This window comes from Oncorhynchus kisutch, linkage group LG3 (genome assembly GCF_002021735.2).
Source record: "Oncorhynchus kisutch isolate 150728-3 linkage group LG3, Okis_V2, whole genome shotgun sequence".
NCBI classification, from domain to species: Eukaryota; Metazoa; Chordata; class Actinopteri; order Salmoniformes; family Salmonidae; genus Oncorhynchus; species Oncorhynchus kisutch.
Genome location: NC_034176.2, coordinates 44,806,354 through 44,823,890, shown reverse-complemented (window position 1 = coordinate 44,823,890; position 17,537 = coordinate 44,806,354). Strand labels below are relative to the sequence as shown.

Here is a 17,537-nt window from a genome sequence, read left to right as displayed (position 1 = left end):
TTCACCCACGACTGCATGGCCAGGTATGACTCCAACACCATCATTAACTTTGCAGACGACACAACAGTGGTAGGCCTGATCACCGACAACGACGAGACAGCCTATAGGGAGGAGGTCAGAGACCTGGCCGGGTGGTGCCAGAATAACAACCTATCCCTCAACGTAACCAAGACTAAGGAGATGATTGTGGACTACAGGAAAAGGAGCATCGAGCACACCCCCATTCTCATCGACGGGGCTGTAGTGGGTCAGGTTGAGATCAACAACAAACTAGAATGGTCCAAACACACCAAGACAGTCGTGAAGAGGGCACAACAAAGCCTATTCCCTCGAAACTAAAAAGATTTGGCATGGGTCCTGAGATCCTCAAAAGGTTCTACAGCTGCAACATCGAGAGCATCCTGACCGGTTGCATCAATGCCTGGTACGGCAATTGCTCGGCTTCCGACCGCAAGGCACTACAGAGGGTAGTGCGTAGGGCCCAGTACATCACTGGGCCAAAGCTGCCTGCCATCCAAGACCTCTACACCAGGCAGTGTCGGAGGAAGGCCCTAAAAATTGTCAAAGACCCCAGCCACCCCAGTCATAGACTGTTCTCTCTACTACCGCATGGCAAGCGGTACCGGAGTGCCAAGTCTTAGACAAAAAGGCTTCTCAACATTTTTACCCCCAAGCCATAATACTCCTGAACCGGTAACCAAACAGTTCCCCGGACTATTTCCATTGTGTGCCCCCCCCCCCCCCCCCCCTTCCCCCTTTACGTTGCTGCTACTCTCTGTTTATTATATGCATAGTCACTTTAACCATACCCACATGTACATACTACCCCAATAAGCCTGACTACCCGGTGTCTGTATATAGCCTTGCTACTGTTATTTTCAAATGTCTTTTTACTGTTGTTTTATTTCTTGACTTTCCTACACACACAAACACATACCTTTTTTTTGCACTATTGGTTAGGGCCTGTAAGTAAGCATTTCACTGTAAGGTCTACACCTGTTTGGCGCACGTTACAAATAAACTTTGATTTGATTCCAGTGTTTAATTGCTATATTGTAATTACTTTGCCACCATGGCCTATTTATTGCCTGCCTTACCTCCCTTAGCTTACTTCATTTGCACACAATGTATATAGACATTTTTTCTACTGTATTATTGACTGTATGTTTGTTTATGCCATGTGTAACTCTGTGTTGTTGTATGTGTCGAACTGCTTAGCTTTATCTTGGCCAGGTCGCAGTTGTAAATGAGAACTTGTTCTCAACTAGCCTACCTGGTTAAATAAAAAAAGGTGAAAAAAATTTGTATATATATATATAAATATAAATATATTTATATATATATTTATATATATATATAAATATATATATATTTATATATATATTTATATATATATATTTATATATAAATAAATAAATAAAATGCCCCTATGCACAAAGGGAGATCCATACAGAAATTGTTTGTTGAGATCGGTGTGGAAGAACTTGACTGGCCTGCACAGAGCCCTGACCTCAACTCCATCAAACACCTTTGGGAAGAATTGGAACGCCAACTGTGAGCGAGGCCTAATCACCCAACATCAGTGCCCGACCTCACTAATGCTCTTGTGTGGAAGCAAGTCTCTGCAGCAATGTTCCAACATCTAATGGAAAGCCTTCCCAGAATAGTGGAGGCTGTTATAGCAGCAAAGGGTGTACCAACTCCATATTAATGCCCATGATTGTGGAATGAGATATTCGACGAGCAGGTGTCCACATACTTTTGGTCATGTAGTGTAACTGTTAGTTGTTTTTTTTTACAAAAATGTAACGTTAGATGTTAATGCCCTAGTAGTATATTTTCGGTGAAAATCACTACAATACATGTGCTTTAGCTGTCACCCTGGCCTGATATTGGCTACACTAGATACTTCCCTACTGCGGCACGCGAATAAGGTGTCCTGTGTTGTCGGCTTGCAGCGTATACTCTGGAGCAGTGTTGACTCTTATGGTGAAATCCAGATAGTTATGCCTACTACCATCTGTGTAGGCTGCTATCCTACTTGAAATAAAATCAAGTGAGATGGAACAAATTGGAGATGGTGATCAAATCCAGATGGTGACCAATACTTACTGTTATTTCGCCCTCGCCCTTCGACATAATCACTTTACACGTTTTAATAAGTGCTAGACAACTAGGTTTAGCCATATAACAAGCACTATGTGGCAATCGCGCCGCCATGAATTTCTGGATGCTAAAATTCTAATAGTTCGCCTAATTTCAGTTTGTGACAAAACAAGCAGTCATTGTGTAGATATTCATTTTACTATCTTAACCGGTGAGAACTATATTTTCCATATCCTAAAATATAGTATTTTCAGCAGTTTGAAGTTGGTGTACAAAGCCGAAAGTAAAAGATGCAAAAACGAAACAAAAGTTCGGGAAGCATAGAAATACAGCACATAGAACACATAAATGTTAGACTTGTTGTCAATGAGAATGACATATCTATAACTCTGTCTATGTGAATTTAGTCTGGTCGCACAAAAGGTTACATATTGCAACTGGGTAGGGCTTATCCGGACAACTGACTGAACCGTTTTGTCTCCACACTCGACTCAGCTACGCGACATGCGTCATCCATTTGGGCACGAGGCGTGTCCATAATGCCTCTCCCGGAGTAAACAGCCAGGTAGTCAAATAGGTTAAAATATGTAGCATGTGGCGGTTCCATGGAAAAGAGACATGTTAAATTATGACCTATGTATCTATTATTTCCTCTAAGCAGTCTCATGTAAACTACGTGTCGAGTTGTCTTGTGTCATAGCACGTACAACAGGTAGTCAGGTAAACTGCTGACATTGGCAACCAAGCTTTTGTTTAACATGAAATCGGGCTATATAGCAGGAATAATCATGAAGGCATTCTCAGTTGCAATTTTTCTTCTTCTGTTCATGGATCAGACAGGTGAGTGTCCACTTGTGACATGTTTATGAATAGACTATGTAACCTAAAAGGTGGACTTAGCCTAATAAGTGATACAGTGAAATGAGTTTATATTAGGTCAATGTTTTGATCTATGTGGTGCTCACTTCTACTATTTGATCATCGTCTCATCTCTTGCTTATTGTTTTTATGAAATTTGCAGCAAATGGGCGCTCAGATAAAACTACTGTAATTAAAACTCTGGGGGCGAATATTCTACTTCCGTGTTGGAACACTGCGATGAACGTGACTCCCTCCTTCACGCGATGGATGCAGAATGGACAGGTTATCATTGGCCGAAATCATTCCATAATTCTAACACCTTCAAGTGAAGGGCACCTGACGATAATGTACAATCAAAGCTTGTACATCAATGGACTAGCTTTATCAGATGAGGGGATATATCTTTGTGATTCCTTACCCCATGACAACAACACTCAAACAAGTCTGACATTGCAAATAGTCAGTAAGTATATGTTTCCTAATGTAACAGTGTTTGTGTTGGTGTCATTCTTGTATAATGACTTGTATATACATTACATTGCCAAAAGTATGTAGACACCCCTTCAAATGAGTGGATTCGGCTATTTCAGCCTCACCCTTTGCTGAAGTGTATAGAATCGAGTATTTTGGTCTATTGCTCCTGGCTCCAAATTCCTTGAAACTGGTTCTTCCGGAATATTTGCTGCAGTGGCTAGTTTTGTGGATAACCGTTACTGTAGTAGTATGTTCATGTATCCTGTAGCCATTTGAATGAGCGTGATAAGAGGGTATTTGCGGGTGATCTTAAATACTGTACCTAGAGCGTTGAAATGTCTGATATTAACCAATAAGGACTGAGAAGGATCTCTAAAGAGAATGCCTCGTGTGTATGTTGTGCTATCGTGTGTATGTTGTTCAATAATGAAACACTGTAACAATGCTTGATTGGGGATAATGTGAACACTGTATTCAAGTGGAATGTGTATGCCTACTAAACAACCTTATGTTGACCTCTATCAGGTGGTCCTTGCAATGGCATCACAGACATCCACCCAGCCACAACCCTTTCCAATGGAACCCTCATCGTCCACAGGGGTTCCACGGTGTTGTTCAACTGCTCCAGCTGGTCCTATCCATCCCAGCGTCTGTCCTGGGGGTTTCAGGGTGTGGCATCCAGAAATGACTCCCTGACAGCGGGCAGTGGGTCCTGGCTGGACTTCAGGATAGAGGACATCCAACCCACAGCTCAGGGGAACTACATATGTAGAGCACAGAACTCAGTTTCCCAGAAGGAAGTTGGCTGGAGCAAAGAGCTGCTTGTATACTGTAGGTGGCTATAAGGGTAATAGACTCACTTGTCTCTGATACTGGGATCTGTCTTCTGTTGATTGCCATGGGCTTAGTGATAATAAAATGAAATAAAATCTCAATGTCATTACTGTTTTGTTTATCTGCAGATGCCGCTGGCTGGTACCTGGTACCAAATGGTGCCCTAATTGATTAGATTAACCAAAATAATAAATCTTATTATCATAAAAATCTAAATGGTACCTGGTTTGTTATTACTGTGTAATTACCCAAATACCAAATCAATTCTACACCGTAAAATTAACTGCTTCCATTTCTCCTCTAGATTCCCCAGAGAAGCACCCGGAGTGTCAGTGGAAGATTGGGAAGGACCCGTCCCATGTCCAGTTTAACTGCAGCTGGTTTGGAGGCTACCCCTCTCCCACATTACTCTGGGGGGAGAAACATCAAGTGCCATCGAACCAGGGGAACCAGGTGTTTATTTGTGGGCGGTTTTTGGTGGACAATTTAAAAACACAATTTAATGGGATACAATGCATTTGAAGTCATTGATGGTAACACAAAAGTGTAACAACTTATTTCCATTGTGGTCCTCTTAGTTGGCTGGACAGCTGATGGAGTCGGAGGTGACAGACCATCTAGTGGTAAATCTGAACAGGTCGTTGTTGTTCGAGGGGCAGACGCTGAAGTGTGATGGGCATCATCCTATGATTAGTACAGAAGACGAGAAGTTCTGCTCCTTCACGCTCAGTAAGACATACAAGAGACACCCTGCAAACTAGTCAACATCTGCTATGATTAATGTTTACTTTTCAGATTTATGGTTTCTGTATTGCAAATACTGAAGAAAGACGCCCTGAAATGTATCAATGTTTAGTTCACTTCAGTCCAGTTAAACTCTTTTTTTTTATTTCAGCTTATAAACAACTGTATGGTTTCTGCAACTGTACAAAGCTCAGAATGTTAGCCAGGTATGAAACCATTCAGTGGCACACAGCAAGTGTGTTTTTGCAATTCAAGTAAGGCGTGCCGAGGGATATTTTGAAGCATTATCTTAGCACCATGAAAGTTTACTCAATGAAAAAGTTCCAAAGAATCTCTTACTCAGCCACACCTCTCCAGTGCATGTGTGTGCATCCTTATATCTAATATAAATGTTTTTTTAAAATGTTATCCGTTATTTTAACGGTTAAGTTGACTGAGAACACATTCTCATTTACAGCAACAACCTGGGGAATAGTTAAAGGGGAGAGGAGATGAATGAGCCAATTGTAAACTGTGGATGATTAGGTATGAGGGCCAGATTGGTAATAAAGCCAGGACACCAGGATTAACACCCCTACTCTTACGATAAGTGCCATGGGATCTTCAGTGACCACAGAGAGTCAGGACACCTGTTTAACATCCCATCTGAAAGGCAGCACCCTACACAGGGTAATGTCCCCAATCACTGCCCTTGGGATATTTTCTTTAGACCAGAGGAAAGAGTGCCTCCTACTGGCCCTCCAACACTACTTCCAGCAGCATCTGGTCTCCCATCTAGGGACTGACCAGGACCAACCCTGCTTAACTTCAGAAGCAAGCCAGCAGTGGGATGCAGGGTGGTATGCTTCTGGCTCAAATGTAATTATGTGTAATTATATCCCTGGCCCAGTCTAACACCATGTTTATTCTCATCTCCCAGAGTCTCCCTATCCTGAAGGGGAACCACTGGTCACAGCTCTCGAAGGCACCAACATCACATTAACCTGTAAAGAGTCCAGCTCCCTGCCTCCAGCGCTCACCACCTGGCAGAGGACAGCACAGCAGGAGGACGTGGTACCCAGCCCCAAGTATGTCCTGTCACGACAGGGCCCCACCTTCACCCTCACCATAGTCAACATCACCAAGCAGGACGAGGGCCTCTACTTCTGCAGGAGCGAGAACCCACTGATGGTCCGCGAGCTGGAGATCTATTTAACAGTTAAAAGTGAGTTAAGACTGAGTTGAGTGTCGGTGCGTCTGTGTGTGTGCATGCGCCTAATTTTCCTTCCTGTAAGAAAATTGTGGGACTATGGGAAATTGTATAGAAAACTTATCTAGAGATTGATTATGGCCCTAGTGATAGTTTGTTTATAATCATAAAGGCCAGGTGTGGGGGATCTTTATCAGAACAAAACCATTTGTGAACATGCTTAGTGCATCAATGCCTGGTATGGCAACGGCTTAGCCTCTGACCAAAGACTCCAGCCACCCTAGTCATAGACTGTTCTCTGCTACCGCACTGCAAGCGGTACCGGAGCACCAAGTCTAGGTCCAAGAGGCTTGAAACTGCTGCTCCAGTTTCAACTGTTCAATCGTTCTGCCTGCGGCTATGGAACCCTGACCTGTTCACCGGAAGTGCTACCTGTCCCAGACCTGCTGTTTTCAACTCTCTAGAGACAGCAGGAGTGGTAGAGATACTCTGAATGATCGGCTATGAAAAGCCAACTGACATTTACTCCTGAGGTGCTGACCTGTTGCACCCTCGACAACCACTGTAATTATTATTATGTGACCCTGCTGGTCATCTATGAACATTTGAACATCTTGACCATGTTCTGTTATAATCTCTACCCGGTACAGCCAGAAGAGGACTGGCCACCCCTCATAGCCTTGTTCCTCTCTAGGTTTCTTCCTAGGTTCTGGCCTTTCTAGGGAGTTTTTCCTAGCCACTGTGCTTCTACACCTGCATTGCTTGCTGTTTGGGGTTTTAGGCTGGGTTTCTGTACAGCACTTTGAGATATCAGCTGATGTAAGAAGCTTTATGAATAAATTATATTTGATTCTAAACAGCTTCTACCCCCAAGCCATAAAACTCCTGAACATCTATTCAAATGGCTACCCAGACTATTTGCATTGTCTCCCGCCCCCCCTCCACTCCCCTCTCCACACTGCCACTCTCTGTTGTCATCTTTGCATAGTCACTTTAATAACTCTACCTACATGTACATACTACCTCAACTAACCGGTGGCACATTGAATCTGTGCCGGCACCCCCCTGTATATATATATATTTTTTTTTACTGCTGCTCCTTAATTACTTGTTACTTTTATCTCTTATTCTTATCCATATATTTTGTTTAAGCTGCACTGTTGGTTAGGGGTTCGTCAGTAAGCATTTCACTGTAAGGTCTACTACACCTGTTGTATTCGGCGCATGTGACTAGTAATATTTGATTTGATTTGTAATAGAGGTATAGACACAGAAGACCATACTTATGAACAAAACCTAACAAAGGCAGGTGCAGGAAGGTAGCAAGGCAACACCTTCTTTGGAATGTCGATAAACCTGTTAACTCTCCTTGTGAGAGATTCTTGTACATTCATGTCCCTTTAGCGACATGTAAGCATGCCTAATGAGAGACGAAAACATGTCTAATCTAGTTTTTTCTTTTCTTTCTCAGCCTCATCTCAATACACTGGAGCAATCATTGGGATATTCCTAGCCATTTTGATCGTAGGATCTGGGATTGTTATCGCTAAAACAGTGTATTCCAGCCGTGACCGAATTTGCCTGGGTAAAACCTTTTTTTCCCCATGAATTGCATTGTCCCTTTTGTTACAAGAGCTTTTAAGTTAGCTCATCTGTCTTTGTTTATTATTGTGTCATTTCATGAAAGGTGAAAGAAAAAGATCCATCAAGCTAACCTTAAAGATAAGATATACTTTGATGACGACTGACTGGGAAAGTTACTGACTTGCTCAAATATATATTTAAATACTAACAGCCAAATTTGATTACAGGTAATGGATTTGAGCGAATGGAGGAGGACAGGGAAGATGTGTTGAGCCTGGTAGAGTCCGATGAAGAGGTGTTTCCAGAAGCAGTACCCAGACTGCCACCTCTATCTCTGACTAACGGACCCAACACTACTACACTTGTACAAATACATCGAATCTCATCCAGTAAGACATGATTCTAGCTGCTCCCTGCTTGTAGAAGGTGGGATTGCCCACTGGGGTACTAGCTGCATATATTTGTTTTGAAAAGGTGTAGGCCTGTTCTATATTGCAAGTAATGTGATTGTAATGTTGTAATTGCATTTATCTATAATATACAGTGGATAGAACTGTAACTATTCTGTTTCTGTTTTGTATTGACCTCATGCTGTATATGCAGCTCAAACCCAAATCTGTAACCCATCTCTTTTTCAGATGACCATGAAGATGAAGAAATGGTTGAACATCCATTACAGCTAGAACATACAGATATGGAAGAACTTGTCACATTTTAGGTGTTGGAAGATTGTTATGTAATGTTTTAAAGAATATCAAAGATAACATTTTACTACCTATGAAACTATGTGTAATTATTGGTGGTTGGCTTTCACAGTAGCCGATGTAGATGTATGGGTCAGCTTTTTATCATCCATTTCACTTTTCTGGCTGATGAATTAATAATTAACAGGGTTATTTAAATGAATTGTTGCCATTCGTCTCAAATGACATTTTTCACAATAATGTAACATTTCATAACATTTTGTATCACTCAAACACAAAATAAACCTGAATTAAAAAAGCATAGGCAGGGTGAGTTGCACCCCCATTTGCCCTCAGCACAGCCTCAATTCGTTGGAGCATGGACAAAAAAAAAGGGTGTTGAAAGCATTCCACAGGGATGCTGGCCCATGTTGATGTCAATGCTTCAGTTGTTTCAAGTTGGCTGGATATCCTTTGGGTGGTGGACCATTCCTGATACACACGGGAAACTGTTGAGTGTGAAAAATCCAGAAGCGTTGCAGTTCTTTACACACTCAAACTGACTGGCACCTACAACCATGCCCCATTCAAAGGCACTTAAATGTTTTGTCTTGTCCATTCATCCTCTGAACGGCACACACACACACACACAAAAACCATGTCTCAAGTCTTAAAACTCCTTATTTAACCTGTCTCCTCCACTTCATTGTCACTGATTAAAGGGGATTTAACAAGTGACATCTATAAGGGATCATAGTTTTCACCTGGAATCACCTGGTCAGTCTATTTCAGGGATACTCAACTCTTACCCTACGAGGTCCGGAGCCTGCTGGTTTTCTGTTCTACCTGATAATGAATTGCACACACCTGTTGTCCCAGGTCTAAATCAATCCCTGATTAGAGGGGAACAATGAAAAAATGAAGAGGAGCTGGCTTCGAGATCCAGAGCGGTCTATTTCATGGACAGAGTAGGTGTTCCTAATGTTTTGTACACTGTTTTGCTCTCTTTTTATTAATGAACAACGTATACAATTTACAAGTTGTAATGAGCGGGGGGGCAACTTTAGTTTAAGAAGTGGTGGGAACATAATTCTTTTTTTGTATCCAGTTGGACACAAACAGCCAAACAGCCTACCCGACGTCCCGAGGCGTCCGCATGGTCCTAAAGTTCACGGTGCCCTATTTTGTATGACATTACAATGATAAAACTGGTGGGGACAAAAATGCCATTTCTAAATGTGGGGCGGACATGTCCCTGTGAATGAGTATGCTTATCAATAGATCGAACAAGCCCATGACGAGTCCATGTTACTTAATAGAAAACAAGGGCACGTGTGGCAAGGTAGCCAATCATATCGCATTGGAGGGATGGAATTTTACTGTACAGGAAATCAGATGAATTATTCTTTGACTTACATTTCTCTACCGAAAGCTTAAAAAAAACACTATTTGGCTATATCACGTCATTTAGCGTTCCGAATATACAGTATGCGCTCTATTTTTCTCTCGGAATATGGCATTTTAACATGGGATTATTGACTAGACGTCATTGTTAGATAATCAGGAAGTATAGACAGTAACCCGACCAAGAATGTGATAACCTGCTTCCGTCAACATCTAAAATTTGCAAAAATGTGTTCATTGAAAGACAACAATCGGCGCATACGGCCAGGTACGTTCCATTTTATTTATAGGACTATAATGAAACAATATACAGGTAACTGCCAAAATAAAGGAAACACTTGAGTAAATTAGGGTTCTGGCGGCTCTGTTATGGTGTGGGGTGTATTTTGCTGGCATGGTTTAGGTCCACTGAGGGCAAGGTAAACGCCAATAAATACATACACAGCCATACTGAGTGATCACCTTCAACCTATGATTAATAATTTCTATCCTGGTGGGAGTGGTTTCTTCCAGGATGAAAATGACCCCATTCAAAGGGCACAAGTGGTGGTCAATGAATGATTTGATGAGCATGAAAACGATGTAAAACTAGATTCAGCTGCGGGACGATTTTCTCTTTGAGCGGATGGTCAGGAGACGGACATAATTACCAATAGTTTGTAGACTGCAAATTGACCGCAAGAAGCCCACACAGATATAACGTTTAACTAAAACAATAATTTCAAACATTGCTTTCATGTGTATATGATCACATATATCTCTGTATTATGGGTGGGAATACTTTGGAACAGATTTCCAAAATTAAAATCACTTGGAGCTGATTTGTTGGTGTGTTCTTTTTTTGGGGGGAGCAAAGAAAATGGGGGCTGCCAGTTGGGGAACCCTGATGTAAACCATATCCCATGATCTCAACTCAAATTAACACTTTGATTCTTGTGGAATAATGGTGTAGTATCCCTCCAATAGAGTTCCAGACACTTGTAGAATCTCTGCCAAGGCTGTTCTGGCGGCTCGTAGGGACCCAACACCCTGTTAACACACCTTATGTTTTTGTTTCCTTTATAGCTTTCAGAAACAGTCAATCCCATGTAGAAGTTGGGAGAAGGAAAGGGAAAAATTGCCAACTGAACAGCTGGTGCACTAACAAATATATACTCAGCAAAAAACGAAACGTCCTCTCACTGTCAACTGCATTTATTTTAGCAAACTGAACATGTGTAAATATTTGTATGAACATAACATAACATTCAACGACATAAACTGAACAAGTTCCACAGACATGTGACTAACAGAAATTGAATAATGTGTCCCTGAACAAAGGGGGGTAAAAATCAAAAGTAACAGTCAGTATCTGGTGTGGCCACCAGCTGCATTAAGTACTGCAGTGCATCTCCTCCTCATGGACTGCACCAGATTTGCCAGTTCTTGCTGTGAGATGTTACCCCACTCCTCCACCAAGGCACCTGCAAGTTCCCGGAAATTTCTGGGGGGAATGGCCCTAGCCCTCACCCTCCGATCCAACAGGTCCCAGACGTGCTCAATGGGATTGAGATCCGAGCTCTTCGCTGGCCATGGCAGAACACTGACATTCCTGTCTTGCAGGAAATCACGCGCAGAATGAGCAGTATGGCTGGTGGCATTGTCATGCTGGAGGGTCATGTCAGGATGAGCCCTCAAGAAGGATACCACATGAGGGAGGAGGATGTCTTCCCTGTAACGCACAGCGTTTGACAACAAACTCAGTCTGATGATGCTGTGACACACCTTCCCAGACCATGACGGACCCTCCACCTCCAAACGTTGTTGCCGGTGATGTCTGGTGAGGACCTGCCTTACAACAGGCCTACAATCCCTCAGTCCAGCCTCTCTCAGCCTATTGCGGACAGTCTGAGTACTGATGGAGGGATTGTGTGTTCCTGGTGTAACTCGGGCAGTTGTTGCCATCCTGTACCTGTCCCGCAGGTGTGATGTTCGGATGTACCGATCCTGTGCAGGTGTTGTTACACGTGCGATCGATTGTCCGTCCTGTAGCGCTGTCTTAGGCATCTCACAGTACGGACATTGCAATTTATTGCCGTGGCCAGATCTGCAGTCCTCATGCAGCATGCAGCATGCCTAAGGCACGTTCACACAGATGAGCAGGGACCCTGGGCATCTTTCTTTTGGTGTTTTTCAGAGTCAGTAGAAAGGCCTCTTTTCATAACTGTGACCTTAATTTCCTACCGTCTAAGCTGTTAGTGTCTTAATGACCGTCCATCAGGTGCATGTTAATTCATTGTTTATGGTTCATTGAAGCATGGGAAACAGTGTTTAAACCCTTTACAATGAAGATCTGTGAAGCTATTTGGATTTTTACAAATTATCTTTGAAAGACAGGATCCTGAAAAAGGGACTTTTCTTTTTTTGCTGAGTTCATGTGGAATATTCTCTCAAATGTACTGTATTGTGGTAGCCCAACAACAGACATTTTTTATATTCTAACTTCTCGCCTCTCACAGCTTCCGATGGGCTGATATTGGAATTGAAATCCGCCCACCCTCCATCGCTGGAGGGGCGCGCTGGCTGCGAGACGTGGAGCGTTGATTTCTCTCCAGATGGATCCTGGTTTGCATGGTCCATGGGACACGGGATTGTGTGGGTGATTGCCTGGCCACTTCGGCATGATAAGTATGTCGAGCCTTTAAAGACTATAGGCCTGTAAATATTCCTCATTCTTCCTTGCTTCCTCTCCTTCCTCATTTGAAGGTCTTGATGTTATTCATCAGCAACTCTTGAGTTTTATTCTTCATTTGTTTACTGTCAATGCTTGTCCATATAGAGTCAATAGGGTTGAGATTGCCCTAGAGAGCAACAGACAGGACAAGACCCTGAACTGTGGTCAGACAGTGTGGGGGCTGGCGTTTGGACCACGTCCATCAAAGACACCAGCACCTGGAGAAAAAGCAGCATCCCGTGAGAGAGAATCATCCAGACTGCTTCTGGCAACTGGCTTAGAGAATGGAGTGATCAAGATATGGGATGTTGAAACTGGTGGGATATGCAACTTAGGACACTGCTCTATTTCATTTATTGACCACATGATGCCAAGTCTCTAATGTTAGCGTGCAACTCACTGTGCCCTAATTACATTTTCAGGTCAGCCTCGGTTTGACCTCAAAGGACATGAGGGTATTGCAAGGGACCTGGTCTTCACTCCCAACGAAAAGCTCACCCTTGTATCATCCTCTCGAGACAAAACCTTAAGGATATGGGATCTAACCCAGAAAGGTCAGCTATTGTTATACATCTAAAAATCATTCCCCCAAAGGACATTCTCTCATCTCCTTCAATGCTGAAATTCATGTTAATTTTTATTGCATATGGAATTTACCTTAAACTTCTATATACGGTATCTTTTTCTCTGCCCTCCATAGGTGAAAAGGAGCCACATGTCCTCTCTGGCCACAAGGACTGGGTCAGCTGCTGTAGTGTCTCACCAGACTGCAGCATGATCGCATCGGTCGGCAGGTTTGACAGAGTGAGTTGCCCCTCAGCAGAGGACTCTCCAAGAGAACCACAATAGTTGCTGAAATCGTGCTGAAAAGGAAATGTCTGAGCAAGCAGAGTTTGGTTTGACTCAGCATGGTAGTATGAAAAGGCTATAAAAGTTTTTTATTTTACCAGATGGTGTGTCTATGGAGCCTGCGGTCATACACCTTCATCAGGAATTTAACGGGGATCAACCACAAGACATTCTACCTGTTAGCTTCCTGTGACTTCTCTCCCGATGGGGCACTGCTCGCCACTGCAGCCTTCAGTGGTTCCCGTTGGTGGATCGATCTGTGGGATCCCTACACTGCACAGAAATTGTCTTCTCTAATGTACATCTGTGTGGATAATGATTTGATATGTGTAGCGGGATAATGGTGTGATATGTGTGGTGCATTAGTTGACACATTGTTGCTTTTTCTTTCCAATAGGGATTGCTCTGAGATGTATGGACAGAACCAAATCTCATCATTGAGATTCTCCCCCGAGGGTTTGCAACTGGCCATTGTTACTGAAGACAGGTAAGAGTTTAGTTAAGAGCTTTGCACCCTTCTCAACAAATTTAAAAGAGAAAGTGCTAGGCCTTCTGTTTCATGTGTTTCACAGAGCCCTCCAGATGTGGGAGCCAGGACAGAGGGGTATGGTGATGCAGACCAAGGAGGACCGTACCTCCAATGGGCTGTGTTGCAACTTCCATCCACAAGGGGGAGTCGTAGCCACAGGGTAGATTTACTTTACTGGCTCATTCTCATTAGAATAACTTGATACAAACATGAGCCTCCTACAAATCAAATCAAACTTTATTTGTCACATGCGCCAAATACAACAGGTAGACCTTACCGTGAAATGCTTACTTACAAGCCCTTAACCAACAATGCAGTTCAAGAAAGATATTTACCAAATAAACTAAATTAAAAAATAATAAAAAGTAACAATAAAATAACAATAACAAGGCTATATACAAGGGGTACCGGTACCAAGTCTATGTGCAGGGGTACAGGTTAGTCGAGGTAATTTTGAACATGTAGGTAGGGGTAAAGTGACTATGCATAGATAATAAACAGTGAGTAGCAGCAGTGTAAAAACAAATGGGGGGGGGGGTCAATGTAAATAGTCTGGGTGGCCATTTGATTCATTGTTCAGCAGTTTTATGGCTTGGGGGTAGAAGCTGTTAAGGAGCCTTTTGGTCATAGACTTGGTGTTCCGGTACTGCTTGCCGTGCAGTAGCAGAGAAGTCTATGACTTGGGTGACTGGAGTCTTTCACCATTTTATTGGTCTTTCCTCTGACACCGCCTAGTATATAGGTCCTGGATGGCAGGATGCTTGGCCCCAGTGATGTACTGAGTAGTACCTTACTACCCTCTGTAGAGACTTACGGTCAGATGCCAAGCAGTTGCCATACCAGGCGGCGATGCAACCGGTCAGGATGCTCTCAATGGTGCAGCTGTAGAACTTTTTGAGGATCTGAGGACCCATGCCAAATCTTTTCAGTCTCTTGAGGGGGAAAAGGTGTTGTCCTGCCCTCTTCATGATTGTCTTGGTGTGTTTGGACCACTAACTCATTTTAGATGCATCCAAGCTCTGTCAGGTCTGGATATAATCAACTATGAATTATAAGGGTAGAGTTAATAACATTGGAGAGATGGGGAAGACAATACCCCCTTATTTTACACTGATGTGAGACTGTTGAAAGCAATTTCCAGAGGGCTTTGTGAATACGGTCCTAGGAATTTGACTTCACCTGTCTTTCATAGCAATGCAGATGGTGATCAGGAAACAAGGAAAGAAAGCTCCTTCAGATGCACCTCTAAGATCCTGGCCGTATCCGAATAACTGTACTTACGTTTTCTAAATAGTAGGCATTTTAGGTATGCAGAATTTTCTAGTTTTATAGGTTTTATAGGTTTAGTGTGCTTTAAATGCCAGGATGTCATACTCATTTGGAATTTTCATCCAGTTCGCTGCACACTATTAAGGGAATCGTCTTTTGAGACCCATGTGTGTCTGACATGGGTATATTACTGGAACCAGTAAACTACTAGAATTTTGGTGTCTTTCAAGGATTTTATATAATATATCACAAGACCTCTAGTGGCCCTTTTGAGTACGTCAGATTATCACAGGTGTTTGTAATTATATATATATATATATATATAAAAACATATTTTACTGTCTTTGTATTCAGTACACTGTTTTGGTGTCAAACTGGTGGCAGTTGTGAAAAAAGTCAATAGTTAGAAGAGTTCCAGAGTTAATTGATAATGCCATTGTTAGGTCGATGCTTTTTTCATTAATTAGGCGATTTTCTCTTGAACCATATGGTCTATCTACTAGAAACTCATGGACACAGATATGAACAATGAATCATATATGAATAGTTTTTAAAAGTTATTCAAGTATAAATTACCAAAGTTACGATAGATTGCCAAAAAATGTATGTTAATTACCAAAGATTACTATAGTAAATTACCAGTAGCTTTGCAACCCCAGCTTATAATCAGCTGAGGGGACGCGCTGTACCAAAATAAACTAATGTTGGGAAGGAACACATTCTAATTAGGATGAGCCTAGTATGCTGATATTAGTTGCTTACTACATACTAAACCGTACGTTCTTAATAGTATTTAGTATGATTAGTACACAGTATGCAGTTTAAGTAAGTAGTGGGCAAGACAGATTTTGGACATGACATCCAGTTTTGTTGCAGTTTGTCTTTTTAGAAACGTTTCTTATTTAGTTAGCATATCCATGTAGGAAGGTTAAAACGAGGCAAACAAATGGGCTAATATCCTGTGTGTTATTGTTGCAGGACCAGAGATGGCCACGTGAGGTTTTGGATGGTTCCCAGGTCAGTGCCCAGTCTGTGCCACCTGTGCCGCTCCGTCCTGCGCCACTCAGTCTCCACACACCAGGTGGAGGCCCTTCCCATACCACGCAGGATCCTGGAGTTCCTCACCTACAGAGACATCCCGGACCACTCAGAAGCACGATCTGACCGCTCCTCGGATGAGGAGGAATAGTGACTTTTGGAATGGGTGTAGGGAATGTTTCTGGACTCCATTTGTAATGCATTTGAGTTGATGGATGTATTGACTGACTAATGATGGAACAGTCAAAGGAGGAGAGCTTATTATTTTCCTTGTTTACAAATGCATAAAACGTTTGTGGGAATGTTGTCTGACTGAAATGATGGGACTTTTTAGGACCTTGAGTGGAGTGGATACTTTGTGGTTTACACAAAATCAGTCATGTCTGATCAGCTATTTGTCCAAGGAAATTCTCAGGATGTCAAAATGGATATTCACCTGGATGCAATTAGCTAGTGATTATACAGATGAACTTAAAAATAAAAAATAAACTCTTAAATCCTAACAAATTTACATAAATTGCACCAAAAAAATGGAAGTTGCTAGATCTATATTTTGTGCTACGGATATATTATAGTATGTAAAGTGACATTTGTGTACTTTTGCTGAGAGTAAATATACATTTTGTATTGTGTAAATTGGTCTATTAAATCATAATTCCATGACAGTCTAAAAAATACTCAAATTACAATTTTATTAAACAGAAATTCAACTTAATGGACATAAAGGAATATTGAGCAAACGGGGACAACACAAGTGTGTCTTTATGACGTTAGTCTCAAGAGTTCTCTCCCCTCGCTTTCATTGATAAATGTTATATTTTAGTGAACAGGGTACGCAGGCCTTTTGTCCCAGCCCAACACTAGCACACCTGACTCAAGTAACCATGGTCTCGACCAGCAATGTATTAATTGCATCAGGTGTGTTAAAGATGGGCTGGAACAAAGTCATGCACACCCCGTAGCGCTCCATGAACTTGGTAGGTGACCAATGTGTACTAGATCAGGGGTTCCTAAACTTTTTCACTCAGGCCCCCCTTCCAGCAATGGGGAGCATTCGCCCCCACCCCGCGTTTGCGCCACGACTAGTTCTTTGGGCACAAGCACTGTTCATGACACAAACTGTTCACACCCCTCTTGTTGGAGAGAAAATGTGGCAAGTTTAAAGCTTTTTTTCCTGCAAGTTAAACATTTTGTGAAGGGGTGCAGAGAAAATGTTGCCGTTTTCAATAATTTTCTTGGAATTCTATAAAATGTTGCAAT

General features: G+C 42.2%; 2 protein-coding genes across 4 annotated transcripts; both read left to right on the top strand.

Moving 5' to 3' along the window:
* Window positions 1-688: 688 nt before the first annotated feature.
* wsb2 (WD repeat and SOCS box containing 2) lies at window positions 689-17,020 on the top strand. 2 transcript variants are annotated; one of them, XM_031806923.1, is made up of 10 exons: window positions 689-693; window positions 1,874-1,875; window positions 12,378-12,546; window positions 12,698-12,909; window positions 13,015-13,146; window positions 13,293-13,396; window positions 13,543-13,739; window positions 13,839-13,928; window positions 14,014-14,130; window positions 16,218-17,020. In XM_031806923.1, the coding sequence occupies exons 3-10, from the start codon at window positions 12,497-12,499 to the stop codon at window positions 16,426-16,428; spliced, it is 1,113 nt and encodes a 370-aa protein (XP_031662783.1). In that variant the 5' UTR covers window positions 689-693; window positions 1,874-1,875; window positions 12,378-12,496; the 3' UTR covers window positions 16,429-17,020. The 2 variants fall into 2 exon arrangements, with proteins under 2 accessions (XP_031662783.1, XP_020331235.1); XM_020475646.2 differs by lacking the exons at window positions 689-693; window positions 1,874-1,875 and adding an exon at window positions 9,604-10,147.
* On the top strand, window positions 2,544-8,797 carry LOC109883640 (V-set and immunoglobulin domain-containing protein 10-like). Of its 2 annotated transcripts, none has more exons than XM_020475673.2 (9): window positions 2,544-2,946; window positions 3,128-3,430; window positions 3,967-4,272; window positions 4,580-4,728; window positions 4,854-5,004; window positions 5,939-6,223; window positions 7,680-7,793; window positions 8,020-8,181; window positions 8,431-8,797. In XM_020475673.2, exons 1-9 carry the CDS (start codon window positions 2,865-2,867, stop codon window positions 8,508-8,510), a joined length of 1,632 nt encoding a protein of 543 aa, XP_020331262.1. In that variant the 5' UTR covers window positions 2,544-2,864; the 3' UTR covers window positions 8,511-8,797. The 2 variants fall into 2 exon arrangements, with proteins under 2 accessions (XP_020331262.1, XP_020331270.1); XM_020475681.2 differs by having other exon boundaries at window positions 2,583-2,946; window positions 8,020-8,218.
* Window positions 17,021-17,537: the final 517 nt, after the last annotated feature.